This window comes from Erinaceus europaeus, chromosome 8 (genome assembly GCF_950295315.1).
Source record: "Erinaceus europaeus chromosome 8, mEriEur2.1, whole genome shotgun sequence".
Classification (NCBI taxonomy): Eukaryota; Metazoa; Chordata; class Mammalia; order Eulipotyphla; family Erinaceidae; genus Erinaceus; species Erinaceus europaeus.
In genome coordinates this window covers 20,193,616-20,220,074 of record NC_080169.1, presented here as the reverse complement: position 1 = coordinate 20,220,074, position 26,459 = coordinate 20,193,616, and the positions used below count along the sequence as shown (strand labels likewise).

Below are 26,459 nucleotides of genomic sequence, written 5' to 3'. Positions count from 1 at the left end.
CCTCTGGTTCTTTCTTCCTTTCTTTTCTCTCTTTTCTTCCTTTCTTTCTCTCTCATTAAATGAATAAATAAAATATTGCGATAAATAAATATTAAACCAAAGCCAAACAATAGTAAATGAGGTGACACAGAGAACTAAGATGCTCATGTCCCTTAACTAAGAACCTTCTAACCACTTTATATCCATTAACTTCTAACTGGTTATTTTCTGTATGAAATATCTATTTGTTGTCATGTCACAAAGGAATTAAATTGAATATTCAAATAGAAAAGAAAGCTGTGTGCCAGCTATAGACAAAACAATAAAGAAGAAAGATGAAGAGAATTTGGGGAATTTAAAAAGATATCAAACATGCCATTTTGACTTATAAATTTGAAACTTTAGCATTAGCTTCAGTGATAGATATATAAAGTCACAGTTATATATAGCTACATAAAAATGATAACTTGGGAGCCAGGTGGTGGTGCACCCAGTCAAGCACACACACTACCACGTATAAGGACCCAGGTTCAAGCCCACACTCTGCATGAGGGCTGCTTCACAACTGGTGAAGCAGGTCAGCAGGTGTCTATCTTCCTTTCTCCCTTTCTGTATCCTCCTCCCCTCTTAATTTCTCTCTGTCCTATCAAATAAAATAGAAAAAGGAAAGGAAAGGAAAGAAGAGAGAGGAGGGGAGGAAAGGAGGGGAGGGGGGAGAGGAGAGGAGAGGAGGGGAGGGGAGGGGAAGGGAGGGGAGGGGAGGGGAAGGGAGGGGAGAGGAGGGGAAGGGAGGGGAGGGGAAGGGAGGGGAGGGGAGGGGAGGGGAGGGGAGGGGAGGGGAGGGGAGAGGAAGAGAGGGATGGCTGTCAGCAGCAGTGGATTTGAATTGCAGGCGCCAAATCTCAATCTCAATGAAAACCCTGTTGGCAATTAAAAAAAAAAAGATAACTTAGGTGCATATATGTTGACATGGAAAATGCTTAAGGGCTATTATTATATATAAAAAGGATAAGAATAAAAACAGTATTATAGGGAGTCGGGCGGTAGCGCAATGGGTTAAGTACACGTGGTGCGAAGTGCAAGGGCCAGCATAAGGATCCTGGTTTGAGCCCCTAGCTCCGCACCTGCAGGGGAGTCGCTTCACAGGCAGTGAAGCAGGTCTGCAGGTGTCTATCTTTCTCTACCCCCTTTCTATTTTCCCCTCCTCTCCCCATTTCTCTCTGTCCTAACAATGACAACATCAATAATAATAACTGCAACAACAATAAATAAAAAACAAGGGCAACAAAAGGGAAACTAAATTAAAACAAAAACTTTTTTTAAAACCCAGTATTATATTTCTTTAATATTGTGTGTATTTCTACACGTATACACATGTGTAAAAGGAGATATATTTGGAAAGCTATTCACCAAAATATTAAAGATAGTTAGCTGTGAGTGGTGAGATTTCAGATGAGTTTTTATTTAGTTTTTGCATATATATTATAATTATTTTATAGTAAAGTTTTACCTGCAGTAAAATTAATTTTTGAATAGATATCTTATGAACACAGCTATTCTCTTTTTTAAAAAGTCTTACTCATTTTAATGAGAGAGAGTAGTAAAGACACTAGAGCACTGCTCAGCTTTGGTTTATGGTGGTGCTAGGGATTGATTGAACCTGGGAGCTCATGAGAGCCCTGTGCATAACCATTATGCTATCTCCCCAACCCAATACAGATGCTTTCTATTTGAGATGATACTAAGTAGTTGGAGAGGATAAATGAAAACACATAAAGATAGAACATTATAAACTTGCATTTTAAAACTTTTATTGAATTTAATAAATTCAAATGAACTAAAACTACCATAACCCCCATAATCCTTCTAGTTATGGGGAATTGACTTTGGAAATATTAGTAGTTTGTTTCATTATATGATGCTTTTCAAAAACAAATATATAATTTAGTTATATGAGAAATTACATGAAGGAGTATTTTCCAGAATGGCAAGATAGTTCCCTAGGATATTGTGTTGCGCAAGATAGTTCCCTTGGATATTGTGTTGCTTTGCCATACATGCAAACCAGATTCATTGAACCTGACCTCCACTGAAGGAAGCTTCAGTGCTGGGATAGCTCTGTCTGTCCATCTGTCTGCCTGCCTGTCTGTCTGCCTGCCTGCCTGCCTGCCTGCCTGCCTGCCTGTCTGTCTGTCTGTCTGTCTACCTATCCATCCGAGAAGTTTTCCAGGGCTGTGCACACCTGGTTAAATGCACACAGTACAATGCACAAGGACTGCACAAGGATCCCAATTCGAGCCCCTGGCTCCCCACCTGCAGGAGGGTCACTTCACAACTGGTGAAACTGGTCTGCAGGTGTCTCCCACTTTCAATCTCCCCTTCATCTCTCAGTTTCCCTCTGTCCTATCCAACAACAACAAAAAAGCTGCCAGGAGAAGTGGATTTGTAGTACTAGCACTGAGCCCCAGCGATAACCCTGGAAGAAAAAAAAAGTTTTCCAAAGGAAAAAAAAAAAACTCTATAGTATTTTGCCATGTAAGACTTGTACATTGTACTCAACATATTAGAGGTCGTTAAAATACTCGAACACTATTGCTATATGAAAGAGATTATATTTAAATAATGCATTATTAGAAAATATCTTGCATTACTCTATGAATTAAAAATAATTTACTTATTTTCAAGAGAGATCAGAGCATAACTCTGCCATATGTGGTTCCAGGAATTGAACCCAGGGTCTAATGTAGGCGCTGCCACTTCCCCAGCCACTCTATAGCTTTTTTCTTTTAATTATTATTTCTTTATGGGGGGGTTAATGTTTTATAGTCAAAAGTAAATACAATAGTTTGTACATGCATAACATTTCTCAGTTTTTCCACATAACAATACAACCCCCACTAGGTCTTCTCTGTATGTAGCTTTTTTTAATGTAGTACCAGGAATCTAACCCAGGATCCCACACATGCACAACATGAGATGTACTTCTGAGCTACATTCCTGGCCCTATGATTTTAGAAAACTAAATCCTGGGTAAGATAATATTCTGTGTTCATGACATTTATATGTGATAAGAGTGCAGTGCCTGCTCTACTCCATTGGTCCTACACATTTTCCTTCCTTCTCCCATTTTTAAAACTTTTTATTTATAAAAAGGAAACACTGACAAGAACCATAGGATAAGAGGGGTACAACTCCACACAGTTCCCACCACCAGAACTCCATATTCCATCCCCTCCCTTGATAGCTTTCCTATTCTTTAAGCCAAGGTCATTGTGGGATGCAGACGATGGAAGGTCTGGCTTCTATAATTGCTTCCCTGCTGAACATGGGCATTGGCAGGTCCATCCATACTCTCAGCCTGTCTCTCTCTTTCCCTAGTAAGGCAGGGGCTCTGGGGAAGCGGGGCTCCAGGGCACATTGGTGGGTTCATCGGCCCAGGGAAGTTAGGTTGGTATCATGGTAGCATCTGGAACCTTGTGGCTGAAAAAAGAGTTGACATATAAAGCCAAATAAATTGTTGACTAATCATGAACCTAAAGGCTGGAATATTGCAGATGAAGACTTGGGGGGTCTCCATTTTGTAGATAGTCAGTAGGCCTATTTTAGTTATATTCCAAAGGGCCCGTGACTATGCTATTTTTTTTTTCTTCCGAGCCTGACATCTGATATGCAGGTGGACCCAAGTTATTGTCTAGGGAGATGATGTCATGCCAGAAAAAGGACCAGAAAGCTGGATCAGGGAAGAGAGTAGCTCCCAAATATGGAAAAGGTGTATAAATATTGTTGACTGTAAACCCCATTGATTTGATCTGATCTGGGGCCCACATTCAGCTTAGGAGGCTATGTGAACTCTGCATCTGTGTAGATCTGAGCTCACAGTCTGTGCTCATGAGTAGGAACATTCCAAGTTGCCCCAATTTCGGGACCCATCTTCCTTGGGTGGAAGATAGAGTATGTTGTCCATCCACCCTTCAGAGGATGGAACATTCTCTACCATTGTTGCCCCCTCCCAGTTTTTAATAGAGAGTGAGAGACAGAGAGAAGGGGAGGGAAATCGAGAGAGAAAGGAGAGACACCGGTAGCATTGTGAAGCCTCCCACTCTGCAGGTGAGGAACAGGGTCTTAAACCCTGGTCCTCATGCATGCTAACCTATGTGCTCTATTGGGTGAGTTACCGCCTGCCCTTGACCCCACACATATTTTTTTCTCACAGTGTGAGAGACAGAGAGGGAGAGAAAGAGAGAGAGAGAGAAAGAAACTTCACAACACTGGCCCAGCCTCCTCCTTACCCCCACAGAGAGTGCCCCCACATGGTGGTTCAGGGTTTGAACCATAGTCCTCACGCATGGTAAAGTATACACTCGACTGGGTGAGCTATCACCTGCCCTCCCCCCACACACTATATATATATATATTTTTTTTTAAAGGATCAAGGTACAGAATCACACAAAGGTATATTATTTTGTCTATAATTTTTTTTCTTTTTCTAATTTCTTTATTGGGGAATTAATGTTTTACATTTGACAGTAAATACAATAGTTTGTACATGCATAACATTTCCCAGTTTTCCATATAACATACAAAGCCCACTAGGTCCTCTGTCACCCTTTTTGGACCGTCTATAAAAAATTTTGTCTTATATCTATATAAGGCTAATATAGATTATCTCTGGATGTGCATGGTTTTGTTTATCTTTTTGTTGTAAAAGGCATATTTCTTCTGTACTAACAAAATTAATAACATTAATATTTCATAAAGAAGTATTTAGTGAATGTTTATTAAATGTTTTTGAAGAGACTGGAATAGAATCAGATTCTAAATTCTTTTACCTACTGCTCTTAAATTATTAAGTGGTATTGACATTGATGGTTTTTAGGTAGACTTTGGAGATAGTTTGTTGAGTTCAAGAGATTTTTATTAAAAGTATTATTTCACTAGGACACTACAAGTGAACTTGGAACTGGTATTTCTCCCCTTCCTGGTCTTTCTAAACAAACAGAATATTGGAATAATGTTCCTGAAGAATATAAACATTTTACTTTTAATGATCTGCTTAAAAACAAATTGGAATTCGAACATTTTCGTCAGTTTCTTGAGGCTCATTCTTCAAGGTAAGGAATGTAGTCTTCTAAAAAAATGTATTTCTCGGGGGTCGGGCGGTGGCGCAGTGGGTTAAGCGCACATGGCGCAAAGCGCAGGGACCGGCGTAAGGATCCCGGTTGGAGCCCCCGGCTCCCCACCTGCAGGGGAGTCGCTTCACAGGCGGTGAAGCAGGTCTGCAGGTGTCTGTCTTTCTCTCCCCTTCTCTGTCTTCCCCTCCTCTCTCCATTTCTCTCTGTCCTATCCAACAACGAATTGCGTCAACAAGGGCAATAATAATAACCACAATGAAGCTACAACAAGGGCAACAAAAGGGGGGAAAAAATGGCCTCCAGGAGCGGTGGATTCATGGTGCAGGCACTGAGCCCAGCAATAACCCTGGAGGAGGAAAAAAAAAATGTATTTCTCAGAGCTGGATGGTCTTTCCTTGTACAGTGCACATAACTATGAATGAGAGTCCAGGTTCAAGCCCTCAGCCACCATATAGGAATGTTTGAAAAGGGAAGAAGTATTCTGAGTGGTGGAGCAGTGCTGCTGTGTCTCTCCTTTCTCTTACTCTCTGTCCCTGGCTGAAACTAATTACTTTTTAAATGCAGCACAGAGAATAAGCCCAGGGCTTTACTTATGTACTGCACAGCCTCTCAGGCCCAGTTTTTCACTATTAGAGAGAGAGAGGCAGACAGACAGAGAGAGGAGAGGCACTACAGCACTCCTTCACCATCCACAGAGCAACCCTGGCACTATCCATGATACTCCCATGTAGTGCTGGGGCTTCGGGGTAGGGCTCATCTATGGTATGCACTCTCCCAGGTGAGTTGTTTTCCCTATATTTGGCACCAATATTTAGTACCAATATGTCTTATTCTTTTCTTTTTCTGTTAGTTTTTTTTCACATTTATAGACAGTAACTTTCTAAATTATCATTTCTGAAAATGGCACATCTCACTAAACTACTGAAATTTCTGTGATATCTTGTGTTTTTTTATTTTTATTTATAAAGAGGAAACACTGACAAAAAAACATAGGATAAGAGGGGTACAACTCTACACAGTTCCCATCACCAGAACTCTGTATCCCATCCCCCTCCCCTGATAGCTTTCCTATTCTTTATCGCTCTGGGAATATGGACCCAGGAACATTATGGGGTGCAGAAAGTGGAAAGTCTGGCTTCTATAATTGCTGAACATGGGCTTTGACAGGTCAATCCATACTCCCAGCCTGTCTCTCTCTTTCCCTACAGGGGCAGGAGCTATGGGGAAGCGGGGCTCCAGGATACATTAGTGGGGTTGTCTGCCCAGGGAAGTCTGGTTGGCATCATGGTAGCATTTGGAACCTGGTGGCTGAAAGAAGAGTTAACATATAAAGCCAAACAAATTGTTGACTAATCATGAATGTAAAGGCTGTAATATTGCAGATAAAGATTTGAGGTCTCTGTTTTGAAGATAGTAGTCCTACTTTAGTTATATTCCAAAGGGCCCATGACTATACTAGTCCTTTTTTTTCTTCTGAGCCTGACATCTGATATGCAGGTGGACCCAAGTTATTGTCTGATATCTTGTGATTTTTATTAGCTAATGCATAAATGAAAAAATTTTTCATAGAATCTTGAAACTTTAGAACATATTTATCTAATATAACTAAAATATTGGTCAGATCTTTTTTCAGTAACTTTCTCCTAAGACAGCAAAAGCTGGCTAGACCAAAGAGCCAAGTTTCACATACATACTTTCTTTTCTTTGTGATGAAAATTTTTAATATTTTGCCAAACATGCAATAGTAATTTTCCATATTTATTTATTAAGATTTATGTTTGTTTTTAGAGAGCAGCTATATCACTGATCCAGCTTATTTAGTGCCAGAGGTTAAACCCAAGTCTTTAAGCTTTCAAGTCTTGCACTGTCTGCTGAGTAATCTCCCTCCCCACCATTTTCCATTGTTTTTTATTAGTGATTTAATAATGATTGATGAGATTATGGAATATGAGTGGAACAATTCCATACAATTCCCACCCCTAGAGTTCTATATCCCACCCCCTCCATTGGAAGCTTCCCTACTGTTTATCCCTCTGGGAGTATAGACCAAAATTCTTTATGTGGTGCAGAAGATGGGATGTCTGGCTACTGTAATTACTTCTCCACTGGACATGGGCATTGGCAGGTCGATCCAGACCCCCAACCTGTTTTATCTTTCCCTAATGAGGTAGGGCTCTGGAGAGGTGGGGGTCCAAGATACCTGTCCATGGAAGTCAGGTTGACATCATGGTAGCATCTGCAACCTGATGGCTAAAAAGCATTAAGATGCAAAGCAGAACAAATTGTTTAATGATCAGGAACCCAAAGGTAAAAATATAGCAGATGAGATTTGGGGTCAAGTTGGAAGAAGCTAGGAAGTCTATTTTAAGTATACTTCAAGAAGTCCCATAACTTTACTAAATATTGTCCAAGCCTAATATGCAGGTAGGCTAAAAATACTGTCTGGGGAGATGGTGTCAGAGTTGGGAATAGGACTAGAAAGCTTGATTAGGGCAAAGCATAGCTCCCAAATATGGGAAAAGTATACAAATACCATTAATTATAAACCCCACTGATCTGACTTGGCGCCCATATTCAGCACAGGAGCCTATGTAACCTCTGCATCCCTGTAGGTCTGAGCTTCCGTTCCATGGTCATAGCTAGAAACATTCTATGCTGTACTCATTTCAGGACCAGTCTTCCTTGAGTGGTAGAGTATGACCACTGCTGACCCAGCCTCCCTTTGGCGAGTGAGGCAGTCTGTAACCATTGTTGTTCTACATTGAGGGAGGGTCCTATAGAGCCCCACAAGAGCCTCTACGTTGTTGTTCTTGATGGAGATGACCAGTGATGGTAGAAAGAGAAATCTGTTAAGAGGTCAAGGCCCATCTTATCTAGGTGGGAATCCCAGGATTCTCTGACTAGAGCCCTGGATGATGGGGTAACCTGGAAGTGACAAAAAGGGCTATCATTAAAACGTGCCAGTCTTGCCCTTATCCAGCCTTTGTAGTCCTTGCTTTATCTGACAGGGTTAGACTTAGATTAATTGAAGGAAGTGAAATAGGAAGTAGGCGAGGAGGGTGTTTCTAGATCTAAGTAGAAACTATTTGATTAAGTACTTTATTGTGTCTTTTTTTAGATCTTTCTACTTCTGCCTGTGAGTGAGATGATCCCATATTCTTCTCTTTCTGACTGATCTCACTTAACATGCTTTCTTCCAGCTCCATCCAAGATGAGGTGAAGAAGGTGAATTCACCATTTGAAATAGCTGAGTAGTATTCCATTGTGGATATAGACAACAACTTACTCAACCACTCATCTGTTATTGGACACCTGGGTTGTTTCCAGGTTTTGGTTTTTACAAATTATGCTACTATGAACATAGTTGTAACCAAATCTTTTTGAATGGGTATGTTTGGTTCCTTAGGATTTATCCCCAGGAGAGGAATTGCCGAGTCATAGGTAGATCCATTTCTAGCCTTTTGAGGGTTTTCCAGACTGCTCTCCACAGGGGTCAGACTAATTTACATTCCTACCAGCAGTGCAGGAGGGTTCCTTTGTCCCCACAATCTCTCCAGCAGTTTTGTTGCTGTTGTTTCTGATGTATGACATTCTCACAGGAATGAAATGCTATCTCATTGTTGTCTTTATTTGCATTTCTCTGACATTCAGTGACTTGGAGCAATTTTTCATATGTCTGTTGGCCTTTCATATCTCTTCTGTAGTAAATATTCTGTTAATATCCTCTCCACACTTTTGAATTGGGTCATTTACTTGTTTGTTGCTAAATTTGGTGAGCTTTTTATATATTTTGGTTATTAGCCTCTTGTCTGATATATGACATGTGAAGATCTTCTCCCATTCTGTTAGGGGTCTCTCTGTTAGGGTGATGGTTTCTTTTGCTGTGCAGAAGCTTTTTAATTTGATGTAGTCCCAATTGGTTTATTTCTGTTTTAGTCTTTCTTGCAGTTGGGTCTGTATCATCAAAGATGTCCTTGAGATTTAGGTGGGGAAGCATTTTACCAATATTTCCTCTAGTATTTGATAGTTTCTGGTCTAACATCCAGGTCCTTGATCCACTTGTAGTTTACTCTCATTTCTAGTGAGATAAAGTTGCATTTTTCTGCACATTTCAACCCAATTTTCCCAGCACCATTTATTGAAGAAACCCTCCTTTCTCCATTTAATAGTTTGGATGCCCTTATTAAAAAATTAGATGTCCATAGGTCTGGGGGTCATTTTCCCAGATTATAGATATTGACAGAGGACTTAGTGGGGGTTGTATTGTTATGTGGAAAACTGAGAAATGTTATGCATATGCAAACCATTGTATTTACTGTTGTGCCCGGCCTGCGGGGTTATCGACGGAAACCTAGGGTAGGGGGCGAGAGAATGGAGGGGACAAGAGACACGAAGAATGAGAGCAAGACAGGAGGTCTGATCAAGCTCTGAAAATTTTATTTTACAGCCACAATTTATGCATAAACAAGGAGGAAGTTCTGCTAAGGTAGTGGGGGAGGGAGGTGGGTGAGCGACTTTCCAAACAGCTAGATGGTAATCTCAGTTCCAATGATCGGAATGTCCTCTCACCAGCTATATGAGAGTCTTAGCTAAGGCCTTGGCTCCCGGCACTGTTGAATGTAAAACATTAATCCCCCAATAAAGGAAAAAAATTTAAAAATTAGAAAAAAAAGAAGGGTAGGTGGTAGAGGTAGAGGGACATAGGAAGTAGGAGGAAGAGGGAGAAAAAAAAAAAGAGGAAAGAAAAAGCATTGATGCTTCCTTTAATTTAGTAGGGGCCAGGCTCAAACCTGGGCTGCCCACATGGCAAAGCAACACAGTTTAAGGTACACTGCATAATGGTTTGATTTACATATATTGTGAAATGGTTACCACTACAGTATCAACTAACATTCACCTTATAGAAATACAATGTAAAAAAGGGAAAAAGTCTTGTGATGAGAACTTTTAGGATCCACTCTCAAGAATTTTCCTATATATCATACCAGTGTTAGCTATAATCATCATGTTTATTTTTTGAATGGAGGTTTGTACCTTTGTACTGCTTTCTTCAGATTCACCCTTTCCTTACCCTCTATCTCTGGTAACTACAAGCCATTTCCCTATATTTAAAAAAAATTTTAAATCCTCATATTATAATATTGAGTCCATTACTAATTGAATAAATTAAGAGACACTACTAGGAGTGATGATAGTCTCTCATGGTCCCCACTACTCCTGTTCATCTGTGTATTTAGACAGGCTGAGGACTATGATCGATTTTACCTAGAAGATCTAGAAAAGACTCAGAGATAAAATATACTCATTAGTTTTATGTTCAGATCAATTGTATTATTTAGTCAAGACAACCACTTTTTAACTTCTGTCAAAGCAGTGAATGATTTGGTGTTTGGCAGAATTGAGAAAAATAAATAAGAACTGTGCTTTGTTGTTTTCATTTTAGCATGGACCTCATGTGCTGGACAGACATCGAGCAGTTCCGAAGAATATCTTACAGAGATCAGACACAACGAGAAGCAAAGTCTATACATATCAAAAATAAATATCTTAATAAGAAATATTTCTTTGGACCCAGTAGTCCAGCTTCACCACAACAGCAGGACCAGGTATTAACATGTAAACATATTTTCTGTATTCAGGTATGAAAGGCAATAATTCTTTTTTTTTTTTTTTGCCAGTCACCTGAAAGTGGTATTTTTTCTTTTGCTTTTATAACTTACATGTTAGACACTTTCCATATCTTTATTTTTTAAATATCCTTAAGTGTCAACAAATTGAATATCTTCGAAATTCTATCAAGAATTACACATTTTAAAATAAAAAAAATTAATTTATAAGATAAAGAGAACTTTCATTTGTTTGATGATTCATTCATTCAGCAAATAGAAGTCCCTCTGATATATGGAAGATAATTTTCTAGGTGGTAAAGATAAGTGGTAAACAAGTGGACAAAGATCCTTTACCTTCCAACAAGCAGAAAAACAGCCATTACTAGACACTAAGCCTCAGCTCTGTTCTTGCTTGTTTTCTTCAGCAGTATCACCCCAAACATAATTGATCTTTGAAAAATTCTCTTTGCCATTATATTGTCCCCAGAAACTGTTTCCATTTGCCAAGAACTTAGATATTTTTTTTTACGATAGAGGAGTTAATTTATTACATGATAATAAATTAATGACTACAGTATTATTGTTGTTTTACCAAGACAGAAATTTATAGTTTGCTTCATTTTTACTGTCTTAGATAATGCAATTAAGTGGTGGCTGGGGAAAGATTCTCCATGAGCAGCTTGATGCACCTGTTCTAGTTGAAATCCAGAAGCACGTCCTAAATCGACTGGAAAATGTGTGGCTGCCATTGTTTCTTGCAAGTGAACAGTTTGCATCACGTCAAAAGATAAAGGTATTATCAGTTAGTAAAATCTTTGGATAGTGATTAACAGTGCATCTCAAAACATCAGATACACATATCCACTGGATGGCACAGTGGTCATTAAGAGTGTAGAAGGCTGGGGAGACAGTGTAGTGGTTATAGAAAATACTTTCATGGGGGTCGGGCGGTGACGCAGTGGGTTAAGCGTGGCGCAAAGCGCAGGGACCAGCGTAAGGATCCCGGTTCGAGCCCCCGGCTCCCCACCTGCAGGGGAGTCGCTTCACAGGCGGTGAAGCAGGTCTGCAGGTGTCTGTCTTTCTCTCCCCTTCTCTGTCTTCCCCTCCTCTCTCCATTTCTCTCTGTCCTATCCAACAACGAATTGTGTCAACAAGGGCAATAATAATAACCACAACGAAGCTACAACAAGGGCAACAAAAGGGGGAAAAAATGGCCTCCAGGAGCGGTGGATTCATGGTGCAGGCACCGAGCCCAGCAATAACCCTGGAGGAGGAAAAAAAAAAATTAATTAATTAAAAAAAAAAAAAAAGAAAAGACTTTCATGCCACAGGCTCTAAGGTCCCAGGATCAGTCCCCAGACACCACCATTAGTCAGAGCTGGTCAGTGTTCTGGTAAATATCTATCTATCTATCCATCTATTTATCTATCTAATCTATCCTTCTATACCTCATTAAAATAACATAATTTTAGAAAGCGTAGAATCAAAGACTGAGGAAGTAACTCACTAGCACAGTATATGCCTTGCATGTATGAGGCACTGGGTTTGAGGCCTGGCACTGCATAGATACAATGAAGAAAATAACAAGTAGAACATCATCTATAGGGACACTGTGCTGTAGTCCAGTCTCTTTCTCAATTAAAAATATAGAGTTCTCGGGAGTTGGATGGTGGCGCAGCGGGTTAAGTGCACATGGTGCAAAGCGTAAGGACCGGCTTAAGGATCCCGGTTCAAGCCCTGGCTCCCCACCTGCAGGGGAGTCGCTTCACAGATGGTGAAGCAGGTCTGCAGGTGTCTCTCTGTCTCTCTTCCTCTCTATCTCCCCCTTCTCTCTCAATTTCTCTCTGTCTCTATCCAATAACAAATAAATAAATAAAAAGATTTTTAAAATAAAGTAAAAAAAGAGAGAGAGAGAGTTCTCAATCATGGTTTTTGCTTGTTTGCTACTAGGGTTATCTACTGGATTCAGGCCTGCATATAAAACTACTCCCAGTGGCTTTCTCACTCTTTCTTTTCCTCCCTCCCTCCCTCCCTCCCTCCCTTCCTCCCTCCCTCCCTACCTCCCTCCCTCCCTTCCTTCCTCCCTTCTTCCCTTTCTCTCTCTTTCTTTCACCCTTTCTTCTTCCCTTCTTTTCTTTCTTTCTGTATTTCCTTCACTTCCCAGATATTAGCCTCAACATCATCACATACTAAATATATACAACTTTAAATTTTATAAATTTAGTGTCCTTATTTAAAAAATAAGACTTTTTGTTGTGATTGCCCCCTTTTTCTTTATTATTTACATATTTCATTTCTTTCTGTATTCTTCTCTTATTTTTAACATTACAGAGTATTTTTACTGAAGTATGATGGTTTATAAGATGGTATATGTTTTACTTTTTGAAATATGGAGATAATCTATATTTATTTATTTTTACTTTTCTTATAGAGATAGAGAGAAATAGGGAAAGAGGGAGAGACCTGCAGCACTGCTCTACTGCTTGTGAAGCTTACCCTCTGCAGGTAGAGACCCAAGGACTTGAACTTTTTTAGTTCAGTCACTTTAATATTTAGCTCTGATTTCTGTTGACTTTCTCATTCTGATTTCAAGTTTTTTTCTCATTGACCTTCTCATGCTAGCATCCTTAGACCATTGCTTTGAAATCTCTAGGAAGTTTACATAGCTGTGTTGCATTTGAGTTCTTCAGTTTTTTGTCTTGACCCAGGAAACACTCACGAAAGACATGTCTCTGATATCTGATTACTGTAAAAAATGGCGACTAATCCCTAGCACTGCAAAAACGGTATCATCTGTTTTCCATCTACACCATGCCTCGGCCTCGCGTGAGCTTAATGTGCAGCTTGGCAACACGAGAATCCGGCATGAAGCCCAGCCAGTCTATCTTGGCGTTACTCTCGATCGCACTCTGTCATTTCACAAACATCTCATAAAAACTGCAGCAAAGGTGGGCACGAGGAATCACATCATTGCAAAACTGGCCAGCTCCTCATGGGGCGCGAGCGCTTCCACACTACGATCATCCTCTCTGGCATTATGCTATTCCACTGCAGAATACTGTGCCCCAGGATGGTTCCGTAGCCCCCATGTCCACTTGGTCGATTCCAAATTATATTCCTCCATAAGGATCATTTCTGGAACCATCCGTTCCACCCCGGTTCCATGGCTGCCAGTTCTTAGCAACATCGCCCCGCCAGATATTCGTTGGGATGCGGCATCATCTAAGTTCATTTCCCACGTCTACGCTCGACCGGACCTGCCAATATACGCGGATATCTTCGCCCATCCTGTCCAACGCTTGACGTCTAGTCATCCAATCTGGTCCCCTACGCCTACACTGAACTTCTCTGTTCCAGTCTCTTGGAAACAGAGTTGGCAGTCAGCTGAGGTAAAGAACAAACACCTCATCACAGACCCCTGCAAGCGTCAATCCGGCTTTGACCTAGCACGTTATGATTGGGCCCTCCTCAATCGCTATCGAACAGGCCATGGCCGGTGCGCCGCTATGTTCCATCGCTGGGGAGCCAGAGACGACCCGAACTGCCCCTGCGGCTACAGACAGACTATGACCCACATAGTCAACGACTGCCACCTCTCCAGATTCAAAGGAGGTCTCGAAACTTTACATCAGGCTCAACCTGACGCTGTTGACTGGCTACGGAAGAAGGGCAAACGCTAGAAGAAGAAGTGTGAATTAATTTCTCAATCTTCTCATCATGTTTAGTGTTCACTGAGGAACTGAGTCAAGAGTTTGGGTTTGAGTAGGCCTAGAGAGCAACCAAGGGTTTGAGTCGTGAGTGCCTGTCAGTCCCTAGGCACAGTGTAGTGGGCCTGAGCGTGACTGAGGGTTCAGGGTCACATATGCCTACTGCCACAGGACTGCTATAGACATGGGTTCAGATCTGAAAGGAGGCTAAGGTCCCTGTCTCATGTGGTGTAGAGCACACTCTCCAGGGCTACAATTGGCAAGGGAACATAGCAGGCATTGGGTACCCTCTAAGAGCTGACTATGCTTTGAGAGGTCCACAGTGAGCTTGCTGACGGTAAGGCATGGCTTGGTTACTCATTATCAGCTGTGGGCTGGTGAGGCCAAGAGCGCTCTCTCTCTCTTTCTCGCTCTCTCTCTCTCTCTCTCATTTTCTCTCAAGTCATTTTATTGGGGGGTTGGAATGGTGTATAGGACACTTATTGATACATGTGTATAGTTTCAAATCTCCCATGATAGCTGTCAGCACACCACTCCACCACCCCACCCACAGCCCAAGTCCTTTTTCATTTGGCATAGAATACCCAACACCCTGCCATTCCCACCTGAGTTCAGAGTTCTCTGCTTTGCTCCAGTACACCATAGCCAGCATTGGATCGACCTTCTCGTGGTGCATCCCGTGAGTACCCATTCATTGGGGAAACTGACGATCCTTCCTAGCCAACTGAATCCACATGGATCCCAGTCACTTTCAAAGCCAGCAACAAGCAGCTCCTGACAGCTTTCAACCTGACGCTGTTGACTGGCTACAGAAGAAGGGCAAACGCTAGAAGAAGAAGAAGACCATAGCCAGGTCAAGTTTCACCTTTGCTTCCTTTGCTTCTTAAGCCCCCACTTGAAGGATAGAAGCTTCATGATCAGTAGAACAGTGCTACAGATGTCTCTCCAGTCTCTCTTTCCCTCTATCTCACCCTCTATTAAAAAGGAGAAGAAAAAGAAAAAGAAAAAAAGAACAAGAAAACAGAAAAATGCCACCAGAAGCAGCAGGAGTCATGCAGGCACAAAATCCCAGCATAACCCTGGTGGGGGAAAAAAAGTGACTTTGACAAAAGTAACAAAGGGTCAGTGAACAAGTAATTTTGAATTTAGTATGCAAAGTACTTACTATTAATAAAAAGAAGCTACTCTCTATATTAAATTTATCAAGTACTTTGAGCTTTTTCTGGAAATATTCCTAGTCTTCAGCTTACAGAAAGTGCAATGCACCTGGAACACAGAAACTGTAGTTATAGAGGAAAACTGACATTTTAGTCAGAGTTCCCAGAAATGAGCTTTGGTAGCTAAAACTTCTGCATTTCCTTTCTTCAGACTAATTTCAATTCTCTATCCAAAGTCAAGTGGCAAGATGCTTGACTTAAACTAATATTATTTACCATGTTATCACAATTTTTTTAATAGTCATTTTCTGACCTAACATTCTTTAGGTAGAACTAAGTGAACTGCTTATATAGAGCAACATGAACTGATTCTGACAACCTCAAGCCAAAGACAAAAAAGGAGATAGACTTTACTATAAGATGGTGCTGGAACTGGGGCCAGGAGCTAATTTCCCTATAAAAGTGCACACTTTACCTACTATATGCAAGGGCCTGGAGTCAAGCCACTAACCATCACATAAAAGGGAACTTAAAGAGTGGAAAAGTGGTGTTGTGGTATCTTTTCTTCTCTCTCTCCTTTTGTTTCCTTCTCTCTGTCTTTTCCTTACTCTCTAAAAGTGGGAGGCATCACCAGAAGCAATGGAATCTTGCAGACACAACACCCCCAGGTGGGGGAAAAAAACTGCTGATAAAAAGGGAAAAACAAAAGTGGTGTTGGAGTGTCTCAGACACTAAGGGGAAAGAGCTGACACTAAGCTTTATAAGGCAGGGAAGGGATTGGGGGGTAAGGGGAAGCTGGGGACCAAGACAAACCTGGGAGCCCAGCAAGAAGAATTCTTAGATCTTTTCTCACAAGCTGTGGCTCTTAACTACTTGGCAGCAATGGTTCTAGCCCCTGTCTTGCTAGGTAGGCCAGCTCCTGGATCTCCCTACTGTAGACAGGGAGTTGGAATCACAGAGCACAGATTTGGTAGGGTACTTCCTGTGAAAGAGAGTACCATGAATCACCTCAATCCCAATAACCTGAAGTATTCCTCCTCCCCGCTCCCCATATTAAGTAACTTTAAGTTTTTAAAAATATATAATTTAGGGGCCAGGTGGTAACGCAGTGGGTTAAGCGCACATGGCGCAAAGCGCAAGGACCTGCGTAAGGATCCCGGTTAGAGCCCCCGGCTCCCCACCTGCAGGGCGGTCTTTTTACAAGCGGCAAAGAAGCAGGTCTGCAGGTGTCTCTCTCTCTCCCACTCTATCTTCCCCTCCTCTCTCGATTTCTCTCTGTCCTATCCAACAACGATGACAACAGTAACAACAAAAACAACACAACAAAGGCAACAACAAGAGCAACAAGATGGGAAAAATGGTCTCCAGGAGCAGTGGATTTGTAGTGCAGGCACTGAACCCCAGCTATAACCCTGGAGGCGTGTGCGTGTGCGTGTGCGTGTGTGTGTGTTTCATGTATTTCAGTGAGGGGTGGGGATACACACACACACACACACACACACACACACACACCAGAGCGCTGCTCAACTATAGCTTATGATGAACCTTGGATTTAGGAGTCTCAGGCATGAGAGAATTTTTTTAAAAAAAATAACTTTTATGCTATCTCCCCAACCCAACTTTACCTTTTGTACTCTTCTAAAATCTGTTGTGGTTAGAAAATAGCACAATAACTGTAGGAATCCCTAACTAGCTCTTCAGTTTCCATGTGACCCTAAGTGAAACTACTGCCAACATTTGGGACAATACAGTCAGGTATTACTATCTCTATTTTGTTGATGACGAAACTGTTCATAGATTTTTATTGATGAAGCTGGTAAAGCTTCCATTTCTAAGTCTGATCCTATTCCTCCTGAAGTGCACTCTCTGTTGTTCACATTGACATTCATTTTTAAAGGATCTTAAAATTTTAGATATTTTGAATAGTAGTGATAAAGTAATTGATTTTGCTTTTAGGTGCAAATGAAAGACATAGCTGAGGAGCTCTTACTGCAGAAGCATGGAAGGAAAATTGGGGTCTGGAAGGCAAGTATATTTGTTATAGTCTTCTTATAGTTTCCACTCTGTCAAAACATTATTTTTATTTCCTTTCCTGTTTAGTAACTTTCACTGTAGAACTTTTTTTTTCATTTCTTTATTGGGGAATTAATGTTTTATATTCAACAGTAAATACAATAGTTTGTACATGCATAATATTCCCCAGTTTTCCATATAACAATACAACCCCCACTAGGTCCTCTGTCATCCTTCTTGGATCTGTATTCTCCCCACCCTCCCACCCCAGAGTCTTTTACTTTGGTGCAATACGCCAATTCCACTTCAGGTTCCACTGTAGAACTTTCTAAGCCTGCAACTGACCAAAGATACTGTTTTTGTTATTATTATTTTCTTTTTTCTAAAGCTATCAGGGGAGGGGATGGGATATGGAGACCGGGTGGTGGGAATTGTGTGAAGTTGTACTCATCCTATCCTACGGTTTGTTAATGTCTCCTTTCTTAAATAAATAAAAAATTTATTTTTATTTATTTTTGCTTTGCTGGACAGAGATAGGGAAAATGAGAGGGAAGAGAGAAAAGGAGAGAGAAAGAGAGACGCTTGTAGCACTGCTTCACTGCCTATAAAATGTTCCTCCTGTTGGTGGGGGTAGGGAGCTTGAACCCATGTCCTTGCACATGGTAACATGTGTACTTAACCTGGTATGCCTTAATTGGACAGTAGGATCTGGAAAAAGTGAAATTTTACTAGACCCCCCATTCTTTTTTTTTCTTTAAATTTTTTTTATTTATAAAAAGGAAACATTGACAAAACCATAGGATAAGAGGGATACAACTTTGCACAATTCCCACCACCAGAACTCTGTATCCCCTCCCCTCCCCTGATAGCTTTCCTATTCTTTATCCCTCTGGGAATATGGACCCAAGGTCATTGTGGGATGCAGAACGTTGAAGGTCTGGCTTCTGTAATTACTTCCCCGCTGAACATGGGCATTGACTGGTCGATCCATATTCCCAGCCTGCCTCTTTCTTTTCCTAGTGGGGTGGGACTCTGGGGAAGCAGAGCTCCAGGACACATTGGTGGAGTTGTCTGTCCAGGGAAGGCTGGTTGGCATCATGCTAGCATCTGGAACCTGGTGGTTGGCAAGAGAGTTAACATACAAAACCAAACAAATTGTTGACCAGTCATGGACTATCCTGGATCAAGGTCTGGAATAGTGCAGATGAAGAGTTGGGGGGTCCTCCATTTTGTAGATAGCTAGTAGGCATATTTTAGTTATATTCCAAAGGGCCTGGGGCTATACTAGTGTTTTGTTGTTTTGTTTTGTTTTGTTTTGTTTTGTTTTGTTTTGTTTTGCCTGAGCCTGAAATCTAATATGCTGGATCCAAGTTATTGTCTGGGGAGATGATGTCATGGCTGGAAAAAGGATCAGAAAGCTGGATCAGGGAAGAGTATAGCTCCCTAATATGGGAAAGGGGTATAAATATTGTTGACTGTAAACCCCATCGATTTGCTGTGATTTGGGGCCCATATTCAGCTTAGGAGCCTATGTGACCTCTGCATCCCTGTAGATTTGAGCTCACATTCTGTGGTCATGAGTAGGAACATTCCAAGCTGCCCCAATATCAACCCATATTCCTCAGGTGTATCATAGAGTATATTGTCCATCCTCCCTTCAGAGGATGGAACATTCTCTACCATTGTTGATCCAGGTTGAGGGCAAGGTCCTATGGGGGCCCACAAAGGGGTCTATTGTGTTGTTCCTGATAGAAATGATCAATAACAATGGAGAGAGGGATTTATTTGAGGTCTAGGTCCATCAAGTCTGTTTGGGAATCTCAGGACTCCCTGATTAGGGCCCTAGCTGATGGAATTGCCTGGTAGTGACTAGAGTCATTGTTAAAAGTGTGCCAGTCTCTTGCCTTTATTCAGCTTTTGCAGTCCTTGCTTTGATAAGGTTAGCTTTGGAGTGAGTGAGAGAACTGTAATAGGAAGTAGGTGAGGAGGGTATCTAAGTCTAAGTAGACACTATTTCATTATGAACTTGATACTGACTCACTACAGACTATTGTGTATTTTTGCTTTCAGGTATATATTTTGCCCTAATTTATGGATACATGTGAACATATGTTCTATCTTATGAGACCTGGTCTATATATAGGTTTTGGGCTTTGTTAGGAAGTGAAGCTCCTGGAATGGAATTAGAGAATACCATGAAAGGAAAGGTCTTACCCGAGTAATGAGGGTGAAGGGTTGACATTCCATGCCTGACGTCTCTGGACACAGTCTGAAGTGAAGCATGCTGAGGTGGATGCTCGTTGCATTGATTAGGTTGGGATCGGCGCATGCAATATCATTTGGTATGACTTGAGAGAAGCATGCAGGGAAGAGAGCCCCACCCCAGAGGTTCCAGGACTGGGGAAAATACAGGGTCTATAGAGGAAGCAGGAGATTCCTGCTGTCTTAGGGTTTAAGAAGACAGTAGATAGTTATTGCTATAATCACATTGTTTGGCAATTGGGTTAACTTTGAAAAATCCCTTTGTTAGTATTTGCTGTATCATACACACCATCACCATATTTTATGTCCTTTGACATTATTTGTATATAGCTATGCCACTGGTTGCTTCTGTTCTCCTTGGACTAAGTTTTTAAGAGAGTCAACATATCAAAGACTCAGCCTATGTATTAAAAAGACTCAGTCTGTGCTTTAAAAAGTTTGAGACATTAAATCAGTTTTTCCCCCTCTCATAGTACTTAAATAGTGATTTCTAAGACTACAAATTAATAGGAGTGTACATAAACACCAGTCCCACCACCAAAAGACCACCTACCACCCCTTTTCTTCCCCCCCCCCCATGAAGCTGAACATCCACCCTCACCCTCATCCCAGGGTTTTTACTTTGGTGCCCTACTGACCCCCATTCTTGAGTGCTTGTTTAGAGGTTCTAGCAGGGGAGCACAGCTACTTGTATACCCTGGATGGAAGACAGGTCTGTCTCTATTCGGGGAAGGCCGTCCTCTTAGACCTAGCGCGCAGCTTCGGGAGGGACACACATGGAGCAGTGAGGGAGGAAGGGGACACCCGCCTAGCCAGCCAGATCAGCAGAATCAACCCTGGCGATCAATGGGGTGACAGATGACGCAGCCAGATCGCCCTCACATCTACTGACCCCCCATTCTTAAAGAGTTCCTTGGCCTGCTTACCACTTGTGTATTTGGTCTCTAAATATGTATTTTCTTTCTTTTACTTCTGATGGACTTATTGACACAAGCTGTCATTCCATCCTGTGGTAATTTATTTATTATTAATAAGTTGCATGAAAACAATGAGAAGTATGTTGTATAATCGGCAAGTTACGTTATCTTACATTAGCCCCTTTATTTAGAATTGTATTGTAGCTTTAAAAGAACTTAGCTATCATTTTTGGTGATTACTTAAACATTGTAATTTGATAACTTACTAGAAAGTACTTAGCTTGATTCATTTTCTTTACTGGGGGGTTAAAGCTTGATTGTTACTAAGCATGAAAGACACAGTCTTCTTGATCCTACAAATGTTTGTGTATTCAGCCTTCAAAAGTCTTGATAGAATGACAAAATAGACCCAGGTGACCCTCTACAAACTAACAAAAATATAATATTTTTTATTTGTTTTGGATAGATAAAGAAAATAGCAGAGAGGGCAGACTGAGAGGGAAACAGTGAAGCATCACTTTGCAGGTTTGACTGGGGCCTTCAACCAAGGTCCTTGTGCCTGGTATTGTGTCTGTTCAAGCAGGTGCATCACCCCCCAGCCCCACACACAAAAGAAGTTTGACATAAATGTTAGAAGAGTGTATGTATCTGTCATGGTGCTCTTTTATTTCCTACATTTTTCTCCTGCAAGGAAATAAAGTGTCCTTCCATTTGTCTTTTGCTACATTTTATTGATGTACTAAAGTAGAATGGACTTAGATTTTATATTATTGCACATCATATATTATTTTCTGTTTAGTTAAATTGCAGGATTTAGTTAAATGACTAGTATCTTAAGAAGCAGGTCTTAAAACATTATTTGCTGAGTGGGTTTTAAATAAAAACCCCAGTCTCATACATAGTTGTTCCTATTTATAGGGCCATAATTTTAATAAAGACCATATGGTGAAAGGCTTTACATTTTGTCTAGAGAATACAATGCATGCTTCACTCAGATAGTGATAGACGTCTACTCACTTTCTATGAGCTAAAAAGGCATCACACTCATCTAGGTTGTCCGGAGTTGCCTTTACTTTTCAGTTTCCAGCTCAGATGTCATCCTCAAAGCCTTTTTTTTTTTAATCTTTATTTTTTGGATAAAAACAGCCAAAAATCGAGAAGGGGAGATAGAGAGGGAGAGAGATGGAGAGACACCTGCGGCTCTGCTTCACCACTCATGAAGCTTTCCCCCTGCAGGTGGGGACTGGGTGCTCAAACCTGGGTTCTTGTGCACTGTAACATGTGCACTCAACCAGGTTCGCCACCACCCGGCCCCCCTCAAAGCCTTTCTACAACTTCTCCCTAGGCAGAATCTGTTTCCTTATCTATTTCCATTGAATGTCCCCTGACCACAGATGATCTGTGTCATGAGACTTATTTCATGCATTGTCAATAATAGGCTCAATGCATTAGTTGTTGGTGTAATTCCTATGTTCAGTTAGCCTATTGCTTTTGTTGTTGTTGTTGTAAAGGCTCTTCTGGCACTTTTACACTCGCACAATTCCACCCCTATCAGTGGTCTCTGTCTGTCTCTCTCTCTGTCTCGCTCTCTCCCTTTTTCCAAATAGAGGATAGAAAAGGGAGGGAAGAAGAAAGAGAGGGAATGAGAGACACTGTAGCACTGCTTCACCCCTTGGGGAGCTTCCTCGTTGCATAGCACTCCTGTGTGGTGACCAGGGGCTTGAACCTGGGTAGTTTATACATGATGAAGTGTGCATTCTACCAAGTGAACTATCTCCTTGCCCCCTAGACTCTCACCTTTAGAATTGTGCTTCCTGGACTAGATAGCTAGCTCAGCAGGTAGGATGCATGCTTTGCCATGTGCAGTCCTGGTTGGATCCTGAGCACCAGATGGAAGGTGCTGTGCCACTGGAGGAAGCCTTGGTATTGTGGTACATCTCCTTCTTTTTGTGTCTCTACCCGAATGAAAAGTGACCTGGAGCTATGAAATTGTGCATGGACAAGGCTGCTGGTAAAACTGTAAACTAAGCAGATTGACAACTAATAAAATATTGATATATCCAGGGGAAATATCTATTCAACAACTCATTTTTTAAAATCTGATCAACATACTCATTCCCCAACGATAATGTGAAAAAAAAATGGACAAAGAAAAAAAAGGACAGAGCTTATAATTTGAAATTACTAAGATATAAAATAAATAACACCTTAAGATATTATCATGGGCCCTTCTGACTATATTTTGCAAAGTGAATCATGAATCAAAGGAAATTACAGCTACCAGCTATATTTGCTCATATGTGAAATGGAGAAAATTGAAACACTTAAACATGGGGAAAGTAACCAAACTGTCTATAAGACTTTGTGAGACGCCTGCCGGCTGTCGCTGGGGGGCAGAGTCGCAGAGCCTTGGTGGTGGGTGTGGTGTAGAACTACCCCCTGTAATCTTATAATCTTGTAAATCACTGTTATCATTAATAGCATATATAAATGATGTATTCGTATTTGCTTATCATTGCTAGTGGCAAACAAAATTTTAAAGTTAAAGTATATAAAGATGTCTTATCTGGGAGTCAGGTGATAAGCAGGTTAAGCACACAAAGCACAAGGACTGGCATAAGGATCCCAGTTTGAGCCCCCAGCTCCCCACCTGCAGGGGAGTCGCTTCACAGGTGGTCAAGCAGGTCTGCAGGTGTCTTTCTCTCCCCTTCTCTGTCTTCCCTTCCTCTCTCAGTTTCTCTCTGTCCTATCCAACAACGACATCATCAATATAAACAACAATAATAACTACAACAATAAAATACAAGGGCAACAAAAGGGAATAAATAAATATTTTAAAAAATGATTTAAAAATTTATTTAAAATAAGATTTCTTATTTAAAATATGACTTGGAATACAAAGGATCACTCACCTGATAGATCATGATCCTCACCATGTGCAAGGCCCTTGGTTTGAGTCCCAGCATCATATGATTTTGCCGTGGGGCCAGGGCTTCATGCATGGTGTGGTGGTGCTGTGGTATTTCTCCTTTTTTAAAAAACATTATTTAGTTAATTAATTAAATTATTTTATTTTATTTATAAAAGGGAAACACTGACAAAACCATAGGATAAGAGGGGTACAACTCCACATGGTTCCTACCACCAGAACTCCTTATCCCATCCCCTCCCTTGATAACTTTCCTATTCTTTAACCCTCTGGGAGTATGGACCCAAGGTCACTGTGGGATGCAGAAGGTGGAAGGTCTGGCTTCTGTAATTGCTTCCCCGCTGAACATGGGTGTTGACTGGTTGATCCATACTCCCAGTCTGCCTCTCTCTTTCCCTAGTAGGGTGGGTCTCTGGGGAAGCGGAACTCCAGGACACATTGGTGGGGTCTTCAATCCAGGGTAGCCGGGCCAGCATCCTGATGGCATCTGGAACCTGGTGACTGAAAAGAGAGTTAACATACAAAGCCAAACAAATTGTTGACCTATCATGGTGGACCTAAAGGCTGGAATAGTGCAGATGATTAGTAATTTTCTAAAAATAAGTTTATTAAGAAAACTTAAATGTCTGAGTGACCTGGGAAATGGTGAATGAGGCCCTTAGTTTGGTTCCTGACATTGCATGTGCCAGTGATACTCTAGTTCTTTCCTGCTACTCCATGTCTCTCTGTCTCTCTCTCAGTAAATAAATCTTTTAAAAAATTAAATGTTTGAAGGGCACACTGAGTTAAGTGTACATAGTGCGAAGCACAAGGACTCTTGCAAGAGTCCTGGCTTAAGCCCTGGCTCTCTACCTGCGGGCGCGGGGGGCACTTTACAAGCAGTGAAGCAGGTCTGCAGGTGTCTGTCTTTCTCTCCTCCTCTCTGTCTTCCCCTCCTCTCTCCCTTTCTCTCTTTCCTATCCAACAACACTATCAGCAACAACAAAAAGTGGCCTCCAGGAGCAGTGGATTCGTTGCGCAGGCACTGAGTCCCAGCAATAATCCTGGAGGCAAAAATATATATATATTAAATGTTTGAATTGTATCCCTCTTATCCCACAATCTTGCTGATCATTATTAAATCACTAATAAAAAAATAAAATGTTTGATTGCTTTTACTTTTTCAAAGGCAGAAAAATTAATATCAGTTTATTCATTTAAAATTATAAAATCGGCAGGGGAGATAGTATGATGGTTATGCAAACAGACTCTCATGCTTGAGGTTCCTAAGTCCCAGGTTTAGTCCCCTGCACCACCGTAGGCCAGAGCTGAGCAGTGCTATGGTGTTTCTCTCTGTGTATGTCTCTCTCTCTGAATCTCTCTCAAAAATAACATATTTAAACAAGTTATAAAATCAGTAATATAATCTGTATTCATAACAATTACTTTGTTCTATTTAAGCACAGACCTTATATAAACAAAAATGTAACTTACCAAAGTCCCAGACTGTTAAATGGCATTAAGTTCTTAAATGATGTGGTTAATATATATTCTAAATTATACAGTCATTTCTCTTTCTGTTGCTTAGAAAATGATTCTATAAAAATGTGAAGGGAGGCCAGTGAGACCGCTCACCTGGAAGAGCACCTGCTTTGCTATGTGTGCAACCTAGGTGTGAGCTCCACTACTCCATGGCGCTGAGGGAAGCTCTAGTGCTGTGGTGTCTCCCTCTTCATCTTTGTATCTCTTTCTATCAGAAAAAGTAAGCCTGGAGCAGTGAAGTCCTGGTGGCAACAAATCAATAAAATAAAAATAGAAAGGCGACGAAAGTCCATGTAACGGCCAGATTCTATGATATACATACCACAAATTTCAATGAAAGTATTAGGGGAGGGAGTGGAATATGGAGTTCTGATGGAGGGAATTGTATGGACTTGTACCCCGCTTATCCTACATTTTTTTTTGTCAGTATTTCCTTTTTATAAATAAAAATTTAAAGCAAAAAAAGTACAGGGGATAGAAATTGTTAGTGGCTTTTAGTCTAAAAGGTGACTTTATATTTTTAAAACACGACTAACTTTCTGTATTTTGTGTTCTGGACAGCCTGTGGAGAGTAAATGGATATCTTCATCTTGTGAAATCATTGCTTTTCGTAAAGCATTATTGAATCCAATTACTGCAAAGCAGTTTCAACGTTTTGTTGCACTAAAAGGAGATTTATTGGAAAATGGGGTCCTCTTTTGGCAAGAAGTACAAAAATTCAAGGTACTGGATTGAGAGCAAGAGAAAGCCATCTCTTTCTGACATGGGCATAGATAGTCTGTCTGTCTGTCTGTCTGCCTGCCTGCCTGCCTGCCTGCCTGCGGACCTCTCTCTCTCAGCCTGTGGAGCTTTTATCTCCATGATTCCACTGCTCCCACAGAAATTCTTTTTAACCTTTGAATCTCAAGTGGTAGACAGAGAAAATGACAGTGAGGAGGAGAAATAGCACAGCACTGCTTCAGCACCAGTGAAGACTCCCCTAAGGCTGACGCTCACGTGGGTGGGATCCTCACAGATGGGGAAGTGTGTGCATTACTGGATGAGCTATCTTCCAGCCCCACTTACCAAAGACTCTTTGCTGTAACTTTTAAAAAATATTATTTGTTTGTTCATTCATTTATTGGATAGAGACAGGGAGACACTGAGATGGAAGGGAGAGGTAGTGAGGAAGAGAGAATGAGAGACACCTGTAGCATTGCTTCACCGCTTATGAAGCTTCCTCCCTGAGGTGTT

The 26,459-nt window shown here is 41.1% G+C and overlaps 1 protein-coding gene across 4 annotated transcripts in view; it reads left to right on the top strand.

Moving 5' to 3' along the window:
- RGS22 (regulator of G protein signaling 22) overlaps nt 1-26,459 on the top strand; it is a 194,574-nt gene that overhangs the window by 145,721 nt on the left and 22,394 nt on the right. For 3 of the 4 annotated variants that reach the window (XM_060196009.1, XM_060196010.1, XM_060196008.1), the window contains 5 exons: nt 4,918-5,090; nt 10,555-10,717; nt 11,355-11,513; nt 17,541-17,609; nt 25,788-25,949. In XM_060196009.1, coding sequence (XP_060051992.1) covers nt 4,918-5,090; nt 10,555-10,717; nt 11,355-11,513; nt 17,541-17,609; nt 25,788-25,949 — 726 coding nt within the window. The remainder of the gene's footprint in view (nt 1-4,917; nt 5,091-10,554; nt 10,718-11,354; nt 11,514-17,540; nt 17,610-25,787; nt 25,950-26,459) is intronic. The other variant, XM_060196011.1, reaches the window with a different exon arrangement.